At 37.8% G+C, this 19356-nt stretch overlaps 1 protein-coding gene across 1 annotated transcript in view; it reads right to left on the minus strand.

Moving 5' to 3' along the window:
- Positions 1-652: 652 nt before the first annotated feature.
- Positions 653-19356, minus strand: part of KYAT3 (kynurenine aminotransferase 3) — a 30838-nt gene continuing 12134 nt past the window's right edge. The window contains exons 8-12 of the mRNA XM_079698034.1: positions 18073-18162; positions 13387-13573; positions 8505-8581; positions 8013-8099; positions 653-917 (exon numbers count right to left, since the gene is read on the minus strand). Coding sequence (XP_079554160.1) covers positions 855-917; positions 8013-8099; positions 8505-8581; positions 13387-13573; positions 18073-18162 — 504 coding nt within the window. The 3' untranslated portion in view covers positions 653-854. The remainder of the gene's footprint in view (positions 918-8012; positions 8100-8504; positions 8582-13386; positions 13574-18072; positions 18163-19356) is intronic.

The raw sequence follows: 19356 nt of genomic DNA on the forward strand, positions 1-19356 counted from the left end.
ATATTTTGAGAGGAGCTGAGTGAGAGAGGGAGAGAGAGAGACAGAGAGAGAGAGAGATGGAGAGAGGGGAAATACTGGCCGGGCGGGATACTTAGTGTAAGAATAGGTGGTTACAGTGTGAAATGACTAACTTATTATCTCAAAGATGGAACAGCCTGAAATGATGAAAGGTTTAGGGTATGCCCAAGGGAGTGGGTGGCTGAAGTGGAGAGTGGAGTGGAGGTGAATATCACCAGAGGTGAGGAGGTCAAAGTACCAAAAGCCTAGGTAATCCATGGGGACCTTGAAGCCACCTCAGATGATGGCAGTACTTGCAACAGAGAGGCAAAACTATGAGCAAAGTTCAAAGCCATTAGTAAGTGAAGGGGAGAGAACTACAGGTGGGTAGAGACAAAGCAAAGATACAGAGTTGACTGGTTAAGGGTTTTCACACAATGGCAGAGAAGTGAAACTGGCCAAGAGTAGTTGAGTGCTTATTGTCTGCCAGGCTTTACATACATCAGTCCATTTCATCCTCACAAACAACAACTCACAAACTTCATATAAAGTAGGTGCTATTTTTATTCCCCTTTTATGAGGAAACTGAAGTGCAGAGAGGTTAAGCATCAACCAGCATCTCACAGTTCTTACCACTGCACTATACTGACTCATAAAGTGGTCTAAAAGGTGTTTTAATACATTTCAGCTGAAAAAAAAAATCAGATCTCCTGAATATTATCAGGAGTGGGATTAACAATGGAAATAGTCCTTTAAATTTCATTTGTACTGAGATTTTTTTTTCAATACCCAGCAAGTAGCAGTACTAAATAATTTCATACCAGGTCATTTAATAGAAACAATGCAGTCTGCATGTATCAAAACTTCTGTCTACTCCATGCCTTGATGATTTCTTCAGCAGCATCCAGTGTACTGTCTTTCTGTAAATTAATGAAATAATCATCATTACATATCAAAATAAACTCAAGATGAAATAAAGATTTAAATATAAAAAATATACCCAAATCAGTCCATCCGTAATAGTCATGTAGTGATTTGGGAACCTAGTGCTTCTCAACCCCTGATAACTTAAGCTGGGCCCAGATGGGCTCCAGCCAGTCCTTGGCCTCTGCAGCCAAGACAGAGCCCAAGAGCATTCATGGGGTGGGGGTAGGGGTGGGGGACACCTTGAGTTGCATGACTGAAAGCTCTGCCCCATATTAAGCCACTTAATCTCAGCAGGAACAGAGACTGGGAAATGGCATCCACAGCATCATCCCTTGCCTTGGTGGCCAAATACACAAGTCCTGAGCTCTTTAAGGAGCCCAGTAGCAAATCAAACAAACCAATTATTTATAATTCTATATCCCATTGCTGTCAGGCTAGAAAAGTGAATGAACCTCACAAGAATTCAATGTTAGGGGAGCTAGAGAAGCATCACGGCAATCACTACATCATACTGTTTTGTGATGCTGGCTGCCAATTCAGGGCACTTTATTACTACTTTCCTGACACCAAAGAAATCTACAAATTAACCAGTATAGGGCCAAAGAGCATCACCAAAAAAAAAAAAAAAAAAAAAAAAAGATTGACAAACTGTATATACAGATCAGACTGAAAACAGTTTAACCTGATCCCAGCCAGAACGATATCCGTCAGTGTGAACACCCTCACTCATAACCACTTGTGGCAGCCCAAGTGGCCTGCAGCACCAAAGACCCAGACTCATAAATAACACTGATGCAGGAGGAGAGTCTCAAGGATGTGCTGATGGGATCCATATTCACTGTTTCATCCATTTGGGTAGGAAGTATACAAAATCACAGACCTCTTTCAAAGAGGCTTCTAGACAACAGAGGAAAACCCCTCCCTTAGCTCCCAACACACAGAGGATGCCAGGCGGAGCAAGAATGGAGGAATAAATTAATACACAATTACAGAAGAAAGTCAAAGAGTACAGAAGAGTTTACACTGAAAAATAATCATCTGCTTCTTCCCTCCCCACCCCTTCCTACTACTCCCACCATCCCCCAACACAACAATTTATGGCAATGTCTGGTTTCAGTTCTAGTGGTTGTCACTAAAATCTAAATAATGTGTGTTTCTAATTTTTTTATTTATCAACTTCAGACAATGTTCACCATTCTCTGCTCTGAATGAGGAAAACTTGGTTCATTCACACTATTCTGCCCCCTCCCATCTAAGTCTCAGTTATAAGCCCCTAACTCCCACACTGTTTGAGGGTCAACTGTATTGATAAAATTCATTTGTTTTTTGAATAGGTAATATCTACATATAGTAAAACATTAAATTGATGGATAAACTTCCTCTTCTGCTTTCTCTACTTCTCCTTTTCCTTTCTGTTCCATCTCTGCAGAGTGATTTAGTCCAAAAGCCATTACATGGGGCTGAGTGAAATAGGAGATCATGTATGGGGGCAGGGGGAGCCTTGGCAGCCTGGTGCAGGGTGCTGCAGCCAGAGTGGAGTGAGTAGACTTTCCAATGTTGGTGGCATGACGTGGTGGTGATGGCAGTGGTGGCACTGACCAGGAACAGGGTGTCAGAGTCGAGGGGGGTAAGTAAGCAAGGCCTCTGTATGGCAGGGTGGTTCCAGGCAGCTTGGAGCCTGGAGGGGATGAGGCAGGTATCTGCCAATGCAGACAGGCATGGAGTGTCAGAGCCCATAAGGGAAGAGGAGGACTTCTATACAATGGGTGACAGTGGTGGCCTTGGAGACTTAGAGGAGGGTATCTCTACAGGAGAGCGACAGCAGCAGGTCAGCACAGGGTGTTGAAGCTCAGGTGAGGTGAGGATGGTGGCCATACAGGGGACAGGGGCAGCAGCCTGGTAGAGGTGTCAAAGCCTTATTAGGGTAAAAGCTGCCTGTCAGGGGTGCTGGGTGGAGGGGCAGTGGCACTGACAGGAGACTGGTCACATACAGAAGTACTGATTAAAGAAGTGGTTACATGATGAGCCAGGTGTTTTATTGTCAAAGAAGGGAGGGACAAATATGGATAGGGAGAAAGCTAGAATAAACTCTGTGGTGGTTTCAATATATTTAGATAGACATAGAAATAAGTAGAATAGACACAGACATAGAATGTATGTATATACATTTACATATTCCCTACGTCTGTCCCCTGGGAGGGCCTGGGAATACTAATACTCCAACAGCAATAAGCACTCCTAATGCCCAGATCTTGGTTTCTTAATACCATTCTCCACTAAAAGGTGATTCCAAGTTGGGCTAGATAATGACAAAATGAACCTGGTGCATCTTGCTATGCCAGAAAGTAAGGAAATGCTCAAAAAATGATGGGGACATGTCAAAGGAAAAAGAGGCCAGCTTAAAGGGGCTCCTAATGGCCAAATCTGGGGAAATTTGAGCATCAAAATAAGTAATAATAATGATAAATTATAACCCACTGAATGAAACAGGAATCCATGAGTCCTTACATATATGAATGAACAGATAAATAAATTGCTTGATGAGAGATGGAATATTTTCACAGTTTGAAAGTACCTCACCACAAAACATTCATTATTTATCAAGGGAAGAAGTGAAACTTTACAGTAGAGAAGCCTGGCAGACACCACCTCAATAAAGTAAATTTAACATTACAAGCAGTAGGAAAAACTAAAATTATGTGCTGATAGGATGCAAAACAGTGAATAAAGCATCACTTCCACGGTTTCCTGCCAAAGGTGCATAATCTGAGTCTATTCACGAGTAAATGTCAAACAAATGTTGAGGGACCTTCTTCAAAATAATTGGCCAATAATTTTCAGAAGTATTAAGGTCAGGAAAGTCAAGGAAAACTGAGGAACCATTCTAGCTTGAAGGAGACATGACAGCTAAATACAATGCACAATTCTGGCCTGGACTGACTGATTGATGACTGGCTGACTGACACGATTATGGCCTGGATTTATTTACTTACTTGGTTGTTTGTTATAAAAAGGACATTATTGGGGCAATTAGTGAAACTTGAACTGGATCTGAGATTAGATAGAATGATATAGCAATGTTAAGTTCATGATTTTGATGGTTATACTGTAGAAGAATGTTGTATAATGGGGAATACATAATAAGGTATTTGGGAGTGATAGAGGCATCAATAATTAAGTTAGGAACCTACAGAAAATTGTTTGGAAAAACAGTTCTTCAAACTTATTTATTAAGAATATTTCAAAATATTTTTTTAAAGTAACCCAGCATCCCACCCATCTCCCTCAACCACTCAGTTCTCCTCCCCAGAGGCAACACTGGGATTTTATTACATCTCCTTCCAGGGACAGTCTAGGCACTTAAAAGCTTCTATCTCACTCCCTCCCTCCCTTTTTTTTTTATATAGATAATAGTATTCCTCACAAACTGGTCTGCTCCTTGCTTTTAGCTTATGCTCTATCACTCCATGGAGCACTTTTATGGATGTGAATGTAACATAATTTATTCAAGCAGCCTTCATTGGTGAATATTTTGTTTATAATCCTTTGATATTGTAAACAGTGTTTCACTGAAAATCCTCGAACACAAGACATTCAATGTACAAGTAAATCCACAGGAAAAAATGCTATAAGCAGAACTGCTGGGTCAGAAGATATGTGCATTTATATTTGGATGATACATTTTCATACTAACCACTGCAGAGATTTTATACATTATACTAGTACTCTCAATCAATGCATGAGAGTATCTTATGAAACTTTTCAGTTGTTTTGCTTGTTTCCAAATTATCAGAAAAAATAAAATTTCACTGCAGTTTTATTTTTCTTTTCTCTTATTATGAGTGAGGTATAGCATCCTTTCATATATTTGACAACTACTGAGGACTTTACCCATAATCATTGTAAAGTGCTGCTGCTTTTGGTTTGTTTTGCCCTAAATTCAACCTGCTTTCTTTCAATTTCCACTTTCTTGGCACGTTTTGCCACCCTTTTATTTTTTGCTTTTCCAAGAGGTTGGATGAGGTGTGTCAGCTTTCCCTAGGGACTTCTTGGTGTTGCTCCACTATCTTCCAATATTGAATGCTGATGCAAAGGAGGTGAGTCCACACTGATCCTCCTCTCCTGTCTCCGCGGAGGCCTTGATTATCTTGTCTGGATGCCAAAGGATCATTTATAAAGTCCAATAGATTAAAACAAGGCATATCTCAGTGTTATTCTGTGACAATGTTCCCTGAGACAAGCCATTCCCTTCCCATTTTTAGATTTGTTTGTTTTCAATGGAAAGCATTCTCAAAATAAAGCTATACAATTCTTTCCCAGTTCCATTGGTCTGCCTCTCCGCACCACTCCCTCCAGGAACTCTAGGTATTTCATTTGTCTTCCACGTCTGTAATTTTTCTAACATTTTAAAATTCTTTGTTCCTGGGAGTTCCCTGGTAGTCCAGTGGTTAAGACTCTGGGTTTCACTGCCGTGGCCCGGATTCAATCCCTGGTTGGGGAATTAAGAGCCCACAAGCCACACAGTGCTGCCAAAAAAAAAAATTCTTTGTTCCTTTCTACTTCTTTTTGCTCACTCTTCTCAATCCTCAGTGTGCTTACAGAAGTATTTAGTGTTCTCTGTGCTGTTTCCAATGTCACTACAATTACCAATAGCTTTATTTTTTCCCTTCAATTTCTTACCTGAGCTCTGACAGCTGCCATTTCATCTTCTTAATTATCTTACTCTATCTTCCCTGAACTTTTAAAAATCTCTGCTGTAACTTGTTTTACATGTTTTGAATTTGAAATATCACACTTTTGGTTTGCTCTATGGAAACATTTTTTTCTTTTTTGGTTGGATATTCTCTGATATTGTTTTTCACTGTACCTTTCTCCTTTTCCCCTTATAGTATCTTTTTAGATTCATAGCTGGTTCCTTTTAATTACTCATCTTTGACTGAATTCTCTTTGTAAGCTCCCACTGCCAGCACACCTACGTACGGCTCCTATTGTTCTGGGTAATGAGTAAGCTACCTGCTGGCTCTGTCTACGATCTGAAGACGTATTTGCAGGTTTGTATAAAGGAAGATCCAGGGAACCACTAGAAGGGAGTAGAAATTATCTCTGGCTCACAAGGTTAAATATGGTTAATGTAGAGTTCAGAGAGAGGGAGTTCTTTTAGACTTTATTTCTTTCCAACTAATTTAATTGGCTCCCTCCAATTTAATGTATCCACACTGCCTCAACATAGCTTTAGCAAAAATGACAGAGGTGAAGAGCAAATCTATACAGCCCTTTCTTTCCACCTGGTTTGCACAGGTGCTAGAAGACATGACTGGATGTTTCCACTCTGCCTCTTCCATGGGGCCAAATGTGTCTGGAGAAGTTCCCACTACCAGTGCACTTACTGTTCCTGCTGTTCTGGATAATGAGTAGGCTACCTGTTGGCTCTGTCTATAATTTGAAGATGTAGAAGCAGAAGCCTTTCTTCGTGTCTTCCCTCTACCATTACCTTCACTGATTTGGCAACTCTTTCTCACTTCCTGGGGGATTTGTGAACTTGTTTTCCATTCTGCTAGTTGTTTCTTTAATAATTTCCAAGAAGAGAATGGGGAAGGGCCATGTTTACCATTCTAAAACTGGAAGTCTTATGCTACTTTTTTCTTCTGTTAGTTCTGTTTATAACTTCAAATAATATACCTCTGTTTCTAGATCCACTATAAGATGCAAGTGTTAATGGCTTTACCCTTTCTTCTACATTTCAGACAATTAAATGTTGACATTGTTATGCTGGTAAGATTTATATTCTATTCTAGATAAGTCTCCCATAGTTTGACTATAGGATGGCTCTAAAAGTTGAAAAGTGTTTACATCATTCTGTCTAGACTTATACATGAGTGTGCAGGTATAGAGAGTGCCTTAATCTTCATAAGATTGTTTTCAGTAGTGATAACATCTTATCACTAAATTGTTAAAAATAGCAATAATACATTCAGATTATTTTTAGCACAGATCTGATGGTACTGAATTCTCTTAGCTTTCATTTACCAGGGATGTATACTGTTTTCAGTTTTAAAGGATATTTTGCTGGATATACAATTCTAGGCTGACATATTTTTTATTTCAGCACTTTAAAGGTGTCATTTCATTGTAATCTGGTCTCCACTGTTTCTGATAAGAAGTTAGTTAACATTTGTACCTTTGCTCCCATGCATGTGAGGTGTAGTTTTTCTCTGGCTGCTTTCAAGATCTTATCATTATATTTGGTTTTCAGCAGTTTGATTATGATGTGTCAAGATGTGATTTTTATTTGTATCCTGCATGGTTCACTGAATTTTTAGATCTCTAAGTGGCTTTTCACCAAATATGAGGAAATTTTGGCCATTATTTCTTAAAATATTTTTTCTGCCACATTCTCTCTTTCTTTGATACTCCAGTTACATGTATATTATTACTTGACACTGACTCATAGATCTGAGACTCTCCTTGTTTTTCAAAAATAATTTTTCCCTCTTTTTTCAGATTGGATGATTTCTGTGGATCTGTATTCAGGTGGACCCTTTTTTTTTTTCACAACCTCAATCCTCTGTGTTAAGCCCCATATATGTTTCATATCAGATATTACTTTTTTAAATTCTTAAAGTTCCATTTGGTTCTTTTTTAAGAATTTAAAATTAATTAATCTAGTCACTCATTATGACCATATTTTCCTTTTATTTCTTGAACACATTTATAATATCTGCTTTAAAGCCCTTGTCTGATAATTCCTACATCTGGGTCACCTTAAGATCTATTTCTATTGACTGCATAGAAGTCACATTTTTTTCATTAAGGGTCACATTTTCTTGTGTCTTCACATGTGTATTAATGTTTGGTTGCATGCTGGACATTGTAATGTTACAGGTAAGGAGTCTGATTACATTGTAATCCAGTAAGCTCAACTTCAAAAAGTGCTGAGTTTTGTTTTGGTAGATTAATTTTATGGCAGCAAGCCAAAAATTAAAAACTGCATATGAGTACATCATGTCTAGCAATAGAAAAAAATGGTGATTTATAAATCAGAAGGAAGGACATTATAAATGTGTTTTTGAGTAGAACAGGGAACTTACTTTAATGAAGCAAAATCGCACAAATTTCTCAAACTGTAATTTGGTCTCTGCATTACAGAATGCTGAAACTGGGATGGCTGACAATTTCTGAAAAAACAAATAGGAATATAAAATAGGAAAAACAGGAAAACTACTTACACTTTAAATATTAATTTTTGGAGCATAAACATTAAAAGCAAATAGATACTTCTAAATATTCACAATAATTTCCAAAAGAAAAATGTTTTTAAAATCCTCCAGGGAATTCCCTAGTGGTCTAGTGGTTAGGACTCCACACGTTCACTGCCGAGCACCTGGGTTCAATCCCTAGTTAGGGAACTAAGATCCCGTAAGCCATGCAGCGCAGCCAAAAATAAAATAAAATCGTCCAAATAGCTATGAGTAGAATATCATGTAACAAAACTACAGTTAACAGTTTTCAAAGCATGTCAGCAGGTTTCCTTCATAAATTATAACATACAGCACAATATTGCAAAGGCCAATAAACATTACCTTATTTTTAGTCATCCATTTTACAAATTTATAGTCATAAGGTTCGTTGCTGTTCTTCATATCAGAAAGGTCTGTATCTAAAACAACAATAAAAATCGGATGCCCTATGTATTACATCTGAGGCAACGTGTATTTCATCTGTCTATCAAGATTCAAAATTTTCTCTCAAAATGTTCTCATGCTGGATTCATACTGCATGGTGTGGTGGGAAGTAAGGAATTCACAGAGAAGCTTTACTGATACTCTAAGGCAGTACTCACATATACATCTGATTGATCATGCTTGTGTATATAGCTTTTAGCATTGGAAGAGAGTAGGAAAGGGGAAGGACAAAGAAGAGTGTTGCCTTTCCGTTTAAAAATAACATAAGCCTCTATGATCATTATTAAAGAAATAACACCTAAATTTAGAGTGCTCATCTGTAATAATTATGTCTCCAAATGGTAATTCATTATTAGATTGTAAGCTCCACAGGGGTATAGCAATCTATCACTATCCCCATCTCCTACGTCAGAGTCTAGCATATAAGTAATGAAAAGCATATTTGTAGAATGAATAAGTTAATATTATTCATTATTTATGAAGGGAAAATGCCTACGTAGTTCTCCAAAGTGATATCCTTATTGTTTCCTCTTCCAAACATTATGCTTAAAAAAATTTTCTTTTAAATTTGGTGAAAAACTTCAAATATATATTCTTATACTTATCTCTTGTTCCAATCTTGCTTTAAGGTCTGGGTAAGATATTTCTCTGGCATTCAGATTCAGCAATCTACATTTCATATTGTTTCGATTTTATTGACTTGTACTCAAGATCCTTTTGAATGCCCCAAAGCAACAAACATTGATGGCTACTGTAATCAATGAAATTTCACAATTTATTACTCAAAATAAATTAAGGCAGTTACCTTTACCTTTTTTCTTTTATTCACTAAATACTACTGGGTCCCTTCAAATTAACAGTGTAAAAACCTTGACATTGAAGAAAGTTTCACCTGTATTTTTTTTAAATGACTTAATATGGTTTTCCTTAATGATTGTATTTCAATTTTTTCCTGTGCTTTAAGAATGTAAAATTTCCATATAATAATGCTAATAATACTCTACCATTTATTACTATTTGTTAAGCATGTTACGTGATTCTCTCATTTATTTGTCCTACAATTCTGATAGAAGCAGCAATCCTCATTTTACAAATGAAGAAGTTAAATTACTATTTCAAGTCATATGTATGTATGTGTGTTTAATTCAGATTTGGCTCTAACAAAATGACAACTTAAAATAGAGTCTAACTGTAAATTACGTGAAAACTCCAAGTGACAAGTACACAATAGTAGCATACTCAAAGGTAACCTGGAGAAAGGAGTGATTACAGCAGTAGAAGAAAAACCAGGAGGGTACTTACTAACTGTAATTGACACAGGCTGTACTACTCATTTATTCTTTTTTTTAAAAATTTTTATTGGGGTAGAGTTGATTTACAATGTTGTATTACTTTCTGCTGTATAGCAAAGTGAATCAGTTATTTTTTCTTAATTTTTTAATTTTTTTTTTTTGCGATACGCAGGCCTCTCACTGTTGTGGCCTCTCCCATTGCGGGGCACAGGTTCCGGACACGCAGGCTCAGCGGCCATGGCTCACGGGCCCAGCCGCTCCGCGGCATGTGGGATCTTCCCGGACCGGGGCACGAACCCGTCCCCTGAATCGGCAGGTGGACTCTCAACCACTGTGCCACCAGGGAAGCCCTGAATCAGTTATATGTATACATATATCCACTCTTTTTTAGGTTCTTTTCCCATATAGGTCATTACGGAATATTGAGAAGAGTTCCCTGTGCTATACAACAGGTCCTTATTAGTTATCTATTTTATATATAGTAGTGTGTATATGTCAATCCCAATTCTTCCAACTTATCCCCCCCCTCCACGCCTGCTTTCCCCCTTGGTAACCGTAAGTTTGTTTTCTACATCTGTGATTCTATTTCTCTTTGTAAATAAGTTCATTTGTACCATTCTTTAGAATCCACATATGAGCGATATCATATATTTGTCTTTCTCTGTCTGACTTACTTCACTCAGTATGACAACTACTCATTTATTCTTGTAACGCTTAGAAAAGAGAAATTTATTGCCATGGTGCTCAAAGAAAAATAAGGGAATAAATACAATTCTAAAGACTTTATAGTTAGGAGAAATTTGGAATCTACTTCTTTTGAAGCCTTGAGTCACAGATTCTCAAAAAAACTAAACAAAATATTTCTTATTGAAGGTAGGAATTTGAACCATATTATAATAGCACTAGCTTATTTAAGTAACCTATGAGAATCAAAATTGGTTGTTGCATTCCCACTATCTCCTCCCTAATTTTGGACCTTATCTCACTAGAACAACTGTAATAATCTTATTTGTAATCTTGTATTCTAATCAAATGTTTCCCTTTTTAGTTCTAGGATGACGCTCACTGGTCAGGAAAGTTGCTTAGTAGAGCAGGAAAAAGATAAGCTCACTGGTTAGGACATGCATCTCTGGATTCAGAGCCCAGCTCTGCTACTTATTAGTTGATTAACTTCAGTAAATTTCTTGATTTTCTATCTCATCTTTCTCAACTATCAATGGGGATATAATAGCACCAATCTCATAGGGTTTTTGTGAGAATTGTGATATTTGTAAAGCTCTTAGCATAATACCTACTAGATCATGAATGCTCAAAAATATTAACTAGTTAGCCATTGCTATGAGTTTTAAAGAAAATTACTATGTCCATGAATTTTATGGCTCATTTTTATTTTTAAGCTACCATCAAGTGAAAGTGTTGTTTCTTGCTTCTGTCTTTAGCAAATTGTGGGGCCAACCTCTAGTATATGGAAGAATTTCTACACTCAAATCCATCTGAGAAGATGAAAGAGTAAAATAAAATGAACTTCGTCTTCATATGTAGAAGGGTCTTATAGATACTAACATTTTTCTCACACAGGTGAAGGAGGACCATAAATAACACACATCTTTTTTCCCCATCATCATTAAAGGTTTTCTAGCCCAAATCCTTTCTGCTCCTATTACAACCACACTAGTTCAAGATCTAGGACCTAAACCAATATTACATGCAGGCTGGATCGACTGAGGATAGAATGAGAAACTGTTTAAGAGCTTAATGCGAGCAAAAGTTGCATTACTGTCCTTTTGATGTTTAATGTCAAAATGTGATAAGTGCCTTTTAGTTTGGTTCTAGAAAAAACTTATTCTTATCTAAAAAGCTGTTAAGTTTACTTTTATCCAAGAATTATGTAGCCAATTCCATTTTTCTATTTGCCTTTGCTGCCATGAAGTTTGGACTCAAGTTAATGCTAATTACAATACAGCTGACCCTTGAACAACACAGGTTTGAACTGCATAAATCCACTTATACACAGATTTTTTTTTCAATAGTAAATATCATGGTACTATACAATCCAGAGTTGGTTAAATCCACTTATGTAGAACCTTGGATAAGGAGGGACTGCATGTACAGAGGGACCTCAGATACGGAGGGCCAACTATAAGTTATACACGGATTTTCAACTGTACAGAGAGTTGGCACCACTAACCCTGCATTATTCTAGGGTCAACTACCATATGAACCTAGGTGACTAAACTATTTGCTTCTCCCACTCCATGTTACATTGATATATGAATATTTCTACTTACATATTATTGCACAGAAGACTTTAAATATGAATTAATTCAAATTCTTGTTGGAAGCAGATAAAATAATTTTCTCCTAAACAGACGAAAACTGCTATTTCTTTTTATCACTGCATGAAATGAGCTGCACATTTAGGCCCAGTACAGGAAAGGTGATTTCCAAATCTTAGAATATAGAACATTATAAAGGGTTTTATATAAGAATGGAGCTTGGGAGCCTGACAAATACAGCTCTCCGGCAACAGCAGAACAAGAACCTCTGGTCACCATGGCCTCTGCTTCTCTCACGACAAATAAGGAAATAACAATCACTGTTTTCTTATAAAATTGAAAGTTTCTAGCTTTATAAAATTTATAAAATTTGGTATATTTAAAAGACTTTTCAAGTTTGGTGGCATATCACTTCATTGTAATAAAACCTTAAAATATTTAAAACTGTTCAGAATGGCTGTAATTTCTATAATTTCTGTCAAAATAAATTATGCTCTTAAATTTACTATGACTAACACTAGAGTTTTTGGGAAGAAAGATATTATACATAAAACATTATCGCTTCTAACTTTAGATTTGTGTGGCATGTCAGAATTACATATAACAGCTTCAGGTAATATGAAGGCCATTGCTTTTTGGAGACAGAACTATTTGGAATCTAGCTGTGTGACTTCAGGCAAGTTATTTAATATTTTCTAAGTCTTCATGTCCCTAAAAATGGAGCAAACGATGCTTTTTTTCAAAAGAGTGTCTAAAAGTGCTTGGCATGTAGTAGACCTTCAATAAATATTACTTTCCTTCTTAACTTCATTTCAGTATACTCTAAAATGACAAGTATTCCTCAATAGCATCAATATTCTAGAAATCATATTTTTTAAGTAAAAAGGAAACTAAAATTTTACTAAAAGGAACACAAGGAACATATATTATTTCACGTACCTGTGTTTTAAATTACATACCAGAACAAGATGACAGCAAATTCTATGCTTAATAGAATATCTAGAACAAACGACTCCAAACCATGTAACAACAGGCATATTTAAGGTTAAGAACCTAATCATCAAGATGATTGTAGATGACTGACACTGTGGAAATCCATTTTTCCATAAATGAAATGCTGATATGGCTTTGACACCAATCTTTTCTTCATAATTCTGATATAATTTCACTCTTAAGTTTCTGTATGTTTGAAATAATAAAAACTTTACAAACCTAGCAAAGACACATCAGCAATGATGAAGTATCCCCCATCGGGAACTATGGGTTTTAGGCCAACACTTTCAAGTAAATGTACCATTCGATTTCTTTTTACTTCTAACTCTTTTGGCAAAGAATTAAAGTAGCATTCTGGGTCATCCATGCGCTTGATGTCAATCCAAAGAGCTTGAGCCAAAGCTTCCTGTATATTAAGATTGAAAAACGTGGAGAGGAAATATGGTAATGTTATTTACTGCAGAATTTATTGGTATAATAAATAAAGATTGTTGGCAAAAAGTCATTCAGGGAATTACAGTTGAATTCCTGTGAACCTATGTGAATTTCTACAGATTAATGGAGGAATCAGTTACATGGAAATGATTAAATCTAATGTGAAGAGCTGAGAATGAACCATGAATATCCAAACTGAAACAGAAGTACAGTTGTCCCTTCGTATTCACGGGGGATTGGTTTCAGTATTCCTGCAGATACCAAAATCCATGGATGCTCAAGTATCCATAATACACTCAGCTCTCTGTATCCCTGGGTTCTGCATCTGTGAATTTCAACCAACTGTGGATCCACAATCTTTGGTTGAATCCATGGATATAGAACCCATGGATAGGGAGGGCTGACTGTAGTATATAAAGATGGCTTACTTGGCAATGCAAAGACATCGTTGTTTTCTATTGAGGTTAGCTTTAGAGTTACTTGCTAGATCTAAGTCTAAAAGATGACCAGAGAAATGATGAACCAGCCAGCATTTCCCCATTACCTTGCAGGACGAGGTAGCATAAATGAAAGTTGACCCACTGTGGCATTCCTCATAAGTGTGCATATCCCTGCTCTAATCATTCACATCCCAGGAAGGACATCTAAGTCCCACAGGGGTTAGAAATGAGTTTCTGGGGGCATGTGGAGTTACTTCTCTACCATTCTTCAGGAAAGTCAGAAGAGAAAGGGCCAAACAAAAAAGCCTGTGTTGTCTAGATCAGGCAGGCATCTTAGAAGGCAACAGGTCAGGAACAGATAAAGAAGTCCAAATCAGGGCATCCATAGAAAACAAGGATGTGTACAAGCAGGAGGGCAGAAATTTGGTAGGTGAACTTAGAAATACCGGTTCTCAGAGCAAACAAAGAGATCCAAACAAATAATCAAGTACCCGGGACAGTTAAGAGACAGAGGGGCAGAACAAAATTGCCAAATTTTAAGGAAATTGATCAGAACCAAGAGACAGCAAGAACTAAAGGATAAATTCATTCACTCAGTCAATATATATTGAGTACCTATGTTAAACCTGGCATTGTGATAAATACTGGGGATATAATGATAAACAAGATAAACATGGTCCTTGCCTTTATGGAGATTCCAGTTAGTGTGTATTGGCAGGGACATGTGAGAGGAATAAGAAAGAAAACAAACAGATGAAAAGGTCAGGATATAATTTGTTCTGCTGGAAGAACTGAGAAGTCTGGTGTGGTTGAAGGGGAGCAAGAGAGATAGCATGGCAAGAGAAGACACTGAGATGGAGAAGGGCAAAATCACAGAGAAGACTGCATGTCAACAACATTCAGCCGGAAAACAGCAATAATAATAACTCCCCAGAACTAAAAAAAAACTTGGATAAATAAGGATCAGTTGCTTCAGCCTCAGAATCTGTGGTTCACCATTGGAATCTATGGTTCCAGTTTCCAAACATGGTTGTCTGAGGGCATGGGAAAGAAACAGGCACTTAGCTGAAATGGAGAATAAGATAGTTCAGAAAAACATTTTCTAGGTTCTTAGATGAATCTTTCTTTTCCTCAGTAACTTATTATTCCCTATAGTAAGAGATATTGCCTAGAAAATTCAAAGCCCAGGAGACATAAACATCTGTCCTCACTGTAAAATTATACTGGACTCCTCTTGTTGTCTCACACCCCACATGTGATCCACTGGCCAATACTGTCAGCTCCACCTTCAAAGTATATGCAGAACCCAATCACTATCTACCACTCCTACCATCCCCATATGGGTTCAGTCCATTGCTGTCTCTCTCCTGGATCATTCCAATAGTCTTCTAACTCAACAAAGCGGCTAGAGTCCCTTTGATAACACAAGTTAGATCATGTCACTCCTGTGCTCAAAACTCTCCAGTGGCTTCCTATCTCACCCAGGCTTTACAGTGACAAACATATCCCTACTCGATCTGGCTCCCAGCTACCTCTCTGATTTATTCCCTCCTATTCTTCTCCCTTGATCATCCCATCCCAGCCTTTGTGCTTTTCACTGGTAGAAACTGCCTGCCGTAGGGCCTTGTACTGGTTTTCTCAGTCCATAAGGCTCTTCTCTAGTTAACCATGTGACTGCTTAACCTTCAGTTCTCAGCTCAAATGTCACCTTCTCAGTGAGGCTTTCAAAGATTACTCCTTTTAACATTGTGTATTTTCCCCATTAGCACTTCATCTGTATTTTATTTTTCTCCATTGCTTCTATCAACATCCGACATATTATGTTATTAGGACATTTACTTGTTTTTTCTCTGTTGTTTTTTTTTGCGGTACGTGGGCCTCTCACTGTTGTGGCCTCTCCCGTTGCTGAGCACAGGCTCTGGACGTGCAGGCTCAGTGGCCATGGCTCATGGGCCCAGCCGCTCCACGGCAGGCATGTGGGATCCTCCTGGACCAGGGCACGAACCCACATCCCCTGCATCGGCAGGCAGACTCTCAACCACTGCACCACCAAGGAAGCCCCATTTACTTGTTTTTGATCTACACTCCCCCACAAGGCTGTAAGGTCCAGAAGGGCAGGAATTTTTGACTGCTGTATCTCTAATGCTCAGTAAATATTACTGAATAGGTGAATGGATCTATTTTGAGAGGATGAAATGAGTTTAAAATATAATAAAACCAATGTCCGACTAGGCTTTATCACCATATCACTTTAGAGAGTCACTGGAAAAAGAATTTTAAATTAGGATTTTTTTTCTCCTTTAGTAGGTATTTTTGATGGGAGGCAAAAAAGTTTATTATAGCCAACATATTTTTTACTGTTTTGGCCTTTTAACTGCCTTCCAAAAAAATAAATTTTTTCTCAGTGTTCTGATTATTCACAAAGTAATAGTACACAGATCACTGTTTTACAAATATTAAAAAAATAGAAAATATAAAAAGTCTTGCAACCCACCCCTGACCCTATCTACTAATTTCATCTATTCCCCCCTTACCCCTACAAATAGCCACGTTTACTAGTTTCTTACAGATTCTTCCAGAGATTCTTTAAGAAAATAGAAGCAAATCGTTTCCCCCCTTTCTTATACAGAATATAGCATAAATATATACTGCTCTGTATCTTGCTTTTTTTACTTTATATCCTGGAAATCTTTCCATGTCAGTAATTATAGAGCTTCCTCATTCTTTTTTTTTTTCTTTCTTTCCCTTTCCTTTCTGTTTTTTTCACTTTTAAACAGCCATGGTGATACAGTAATGGTCCCCAAAGATGCCCATGTCTTAAAATCCAGAATCTGTAAATATGTCACCTTGCATGGTAAAATTAACTTTGCAAATGTGATTTAAGTTAAGATCTTGAGATGGAGAGGTTATCTTGGATTATCTGTGGGCCTAATGTAATCACAAGCACCCTTATAAGGGAAAGAAGGTGGCAAGAGAGTTAGTGTCACAGGGGGACATGTATTGACAGAGGCAGAGGTTGCAGTGATGTAACCACAAGCCAAGGAATGTGAGCAGCCCCAAGAAGCTGCAAAAGACAAGGAGCAGATTCTCCCTTAGAGCCTCTAGAGGGAACGCAGCAAGGCCAACACCTTCCTTGTAGCCCCATAAGACCCTTTTGGACTTCTGACCTCCAGAACTGTAAGATAAAAAATTTGTGTTGTTTTAAGCCACTAAGTTTGTGGTAATTTGGCACCAAGAAATAGGAAACTAATACAGTCATATAATATTTAAACGTTCAGACAGACCATAGTTTATTTAACCAATTGTCTATAGATGGACTATCCCCTAACTTCCTCAATGAATGGTCATATACATCGAGCTTCTCAAGTGTGCAGATAATAGCTATAAGGTAAATTCCCAGAGGATACATTGCTGCTTCACAGAGCACATATATTTCTAATTTTGCTTGGGGCTGTCACTGTCATCCAGAGAGTTTGCAGTACTTTGTAATCCCACCAGCAACGTATAAGTGTTTAAAGTTAAAACTTCATGTATTAAAAACAAAACTATTCTTTTGTTTTGTTTTTAATAAATTTATTTATTTATTTATTTATAGCTGTGTTGGGTCTTCGTTTCTGTGTGAGGGCTTTCTCTAGTTGTGGCAAGCGGGGGCCATTCTTCATTGCAGCACGTGGGCCTCTCACTATCGCGGCCTCTCTTGTTGTGGAGCACAGGCTCCAGACGCGCAGGCTCAGTAGTTGTGCCTCACGGGCCCAGTTGCTCCGTGGCATGTGGGATCTTCCCAGACCAGGGCTCGAACCTGTGTCCCCTGCATTGGCAGGCAGATTCTCAACCACTGCACCACTAGGGTAGCCCAAAACTATTCTTGATAGCAATGAGTTTGTGTTTGCTCCTAAATTTCCAAAGTATACTAGAAGCCCTGCTCAAAAAGGACATGAAGGGAGGAACGAAGCCAATTCACATTCACAACATAAAACTAACACCTCCACCCAAAGACTATGCATCAGCCCCAAATTACTATAACGCCTACCTGTAAAGGAGTCGCACAAGTATAAACGGTGTTTTGTTGAACTGTCTGTAAATGTTTTATCAAATGTTTAGGACCAATGGACCAACCAAGCTGGAAAAGAAAAGTAGATTTAAAAAATAAATCTAATTGTAAGTACCAAATCTGATAGAGTAGCTAAGCTTAATGTAATTATTAAATATATGCATTTCTAAAATGCTCACACTATGAAAGTAGTGTAGTCTTAGTAGTTAGAAACATTTCAACCCTGATCTTTTTGTGGAATAGTTTCCAACTGGAGTCACTAAATTCTGCCTTCAGAAGGTAAACAGTGTCTGCAATCATTATTATCTTCCCCCCTCTTTGATTTGCTACTTCTAATATTCTGGAGGTCTAATAACCAGTTAAAAGGTTGTATGACTTTGGGCTTCCCTGGTGGCGCAGTGGTTGAGAGTCTGCCTGCCGATGCAGGGGACGCGGGTTCGTGCCCCAGTCTGGGAAGATCCCACATGCCATGGAGTGGCTGGGCCCATGAGCCATGGCCGCTGAGCCTGCGCGTCCGGAGCCTGTGCTCCGTGGCGGGAGAGGCCACAGCAGTGAGAGGCCTGCGTACCACAAAAAAAATAAATAAATAAAAAATAAAGCTTGTTTGACTTAAATATAGGTAAAAGTAACTCTGAATGAGGGCCGTAAGGGAGTCTTCCATAATTTGGTTCTCCAGCCCTCATTTTTGATACTCTCTGCTTCTTAGCCAAGTTTAGAAGAGGTGAAGTTGGAAGATAACTAAGTTTCAATTGGATCAATTGTGATTGTACTACATAGTGCAGTGGTTAAGTGCGTGGATTCTGAACCTAGACTTCCTGCCCTGGCTTGAATTCGAATTCATTAGCAAGGTAACCTTAGGCAAGTTACTTAGCTTCTCTGTACTTTAGTTTTATTGTCTGTAAATGGGAATAATAAATTATACCCACCTCATAATGTGGTTATGAGAATGAAAGGAATCAGTATGTGGAAAGCTCTTAGAACCTGACACATAGTAAGTGCCAAAACATCAACTATTATTTTTTCTCCTTTTATATTAATATACGGTAATCTGAACATTCTTTGCAAAGAAAAGAGTACCATTAGTTGGTTACTTATAAAATTAAAAAATTACCTAATTTTTCTTACTTTTAAAGGAATGATTAAGTCTCAAAATGGATAAAGGCCAATATGAAAACTGAATGAGTAAATAAGCAGATCAGTAAGTATAAAACCCTGGGCAAACTGAGTATCTATGCATTTAAAACACAAAATACTCTACAAGAA

This window comes from Hyperoodon ampullatus (genome assembly GCF_949752795.1).
Source record: "Hyperoodon ampullatus genome assembly, chromosome: 2".
Lineage (NCBI taxonomy): Eukaryota > Metazoa > Chordata > Mammalia > Artiodactyla > Ziphiidae > Hyperoodon > Hyperoodon ampullatus.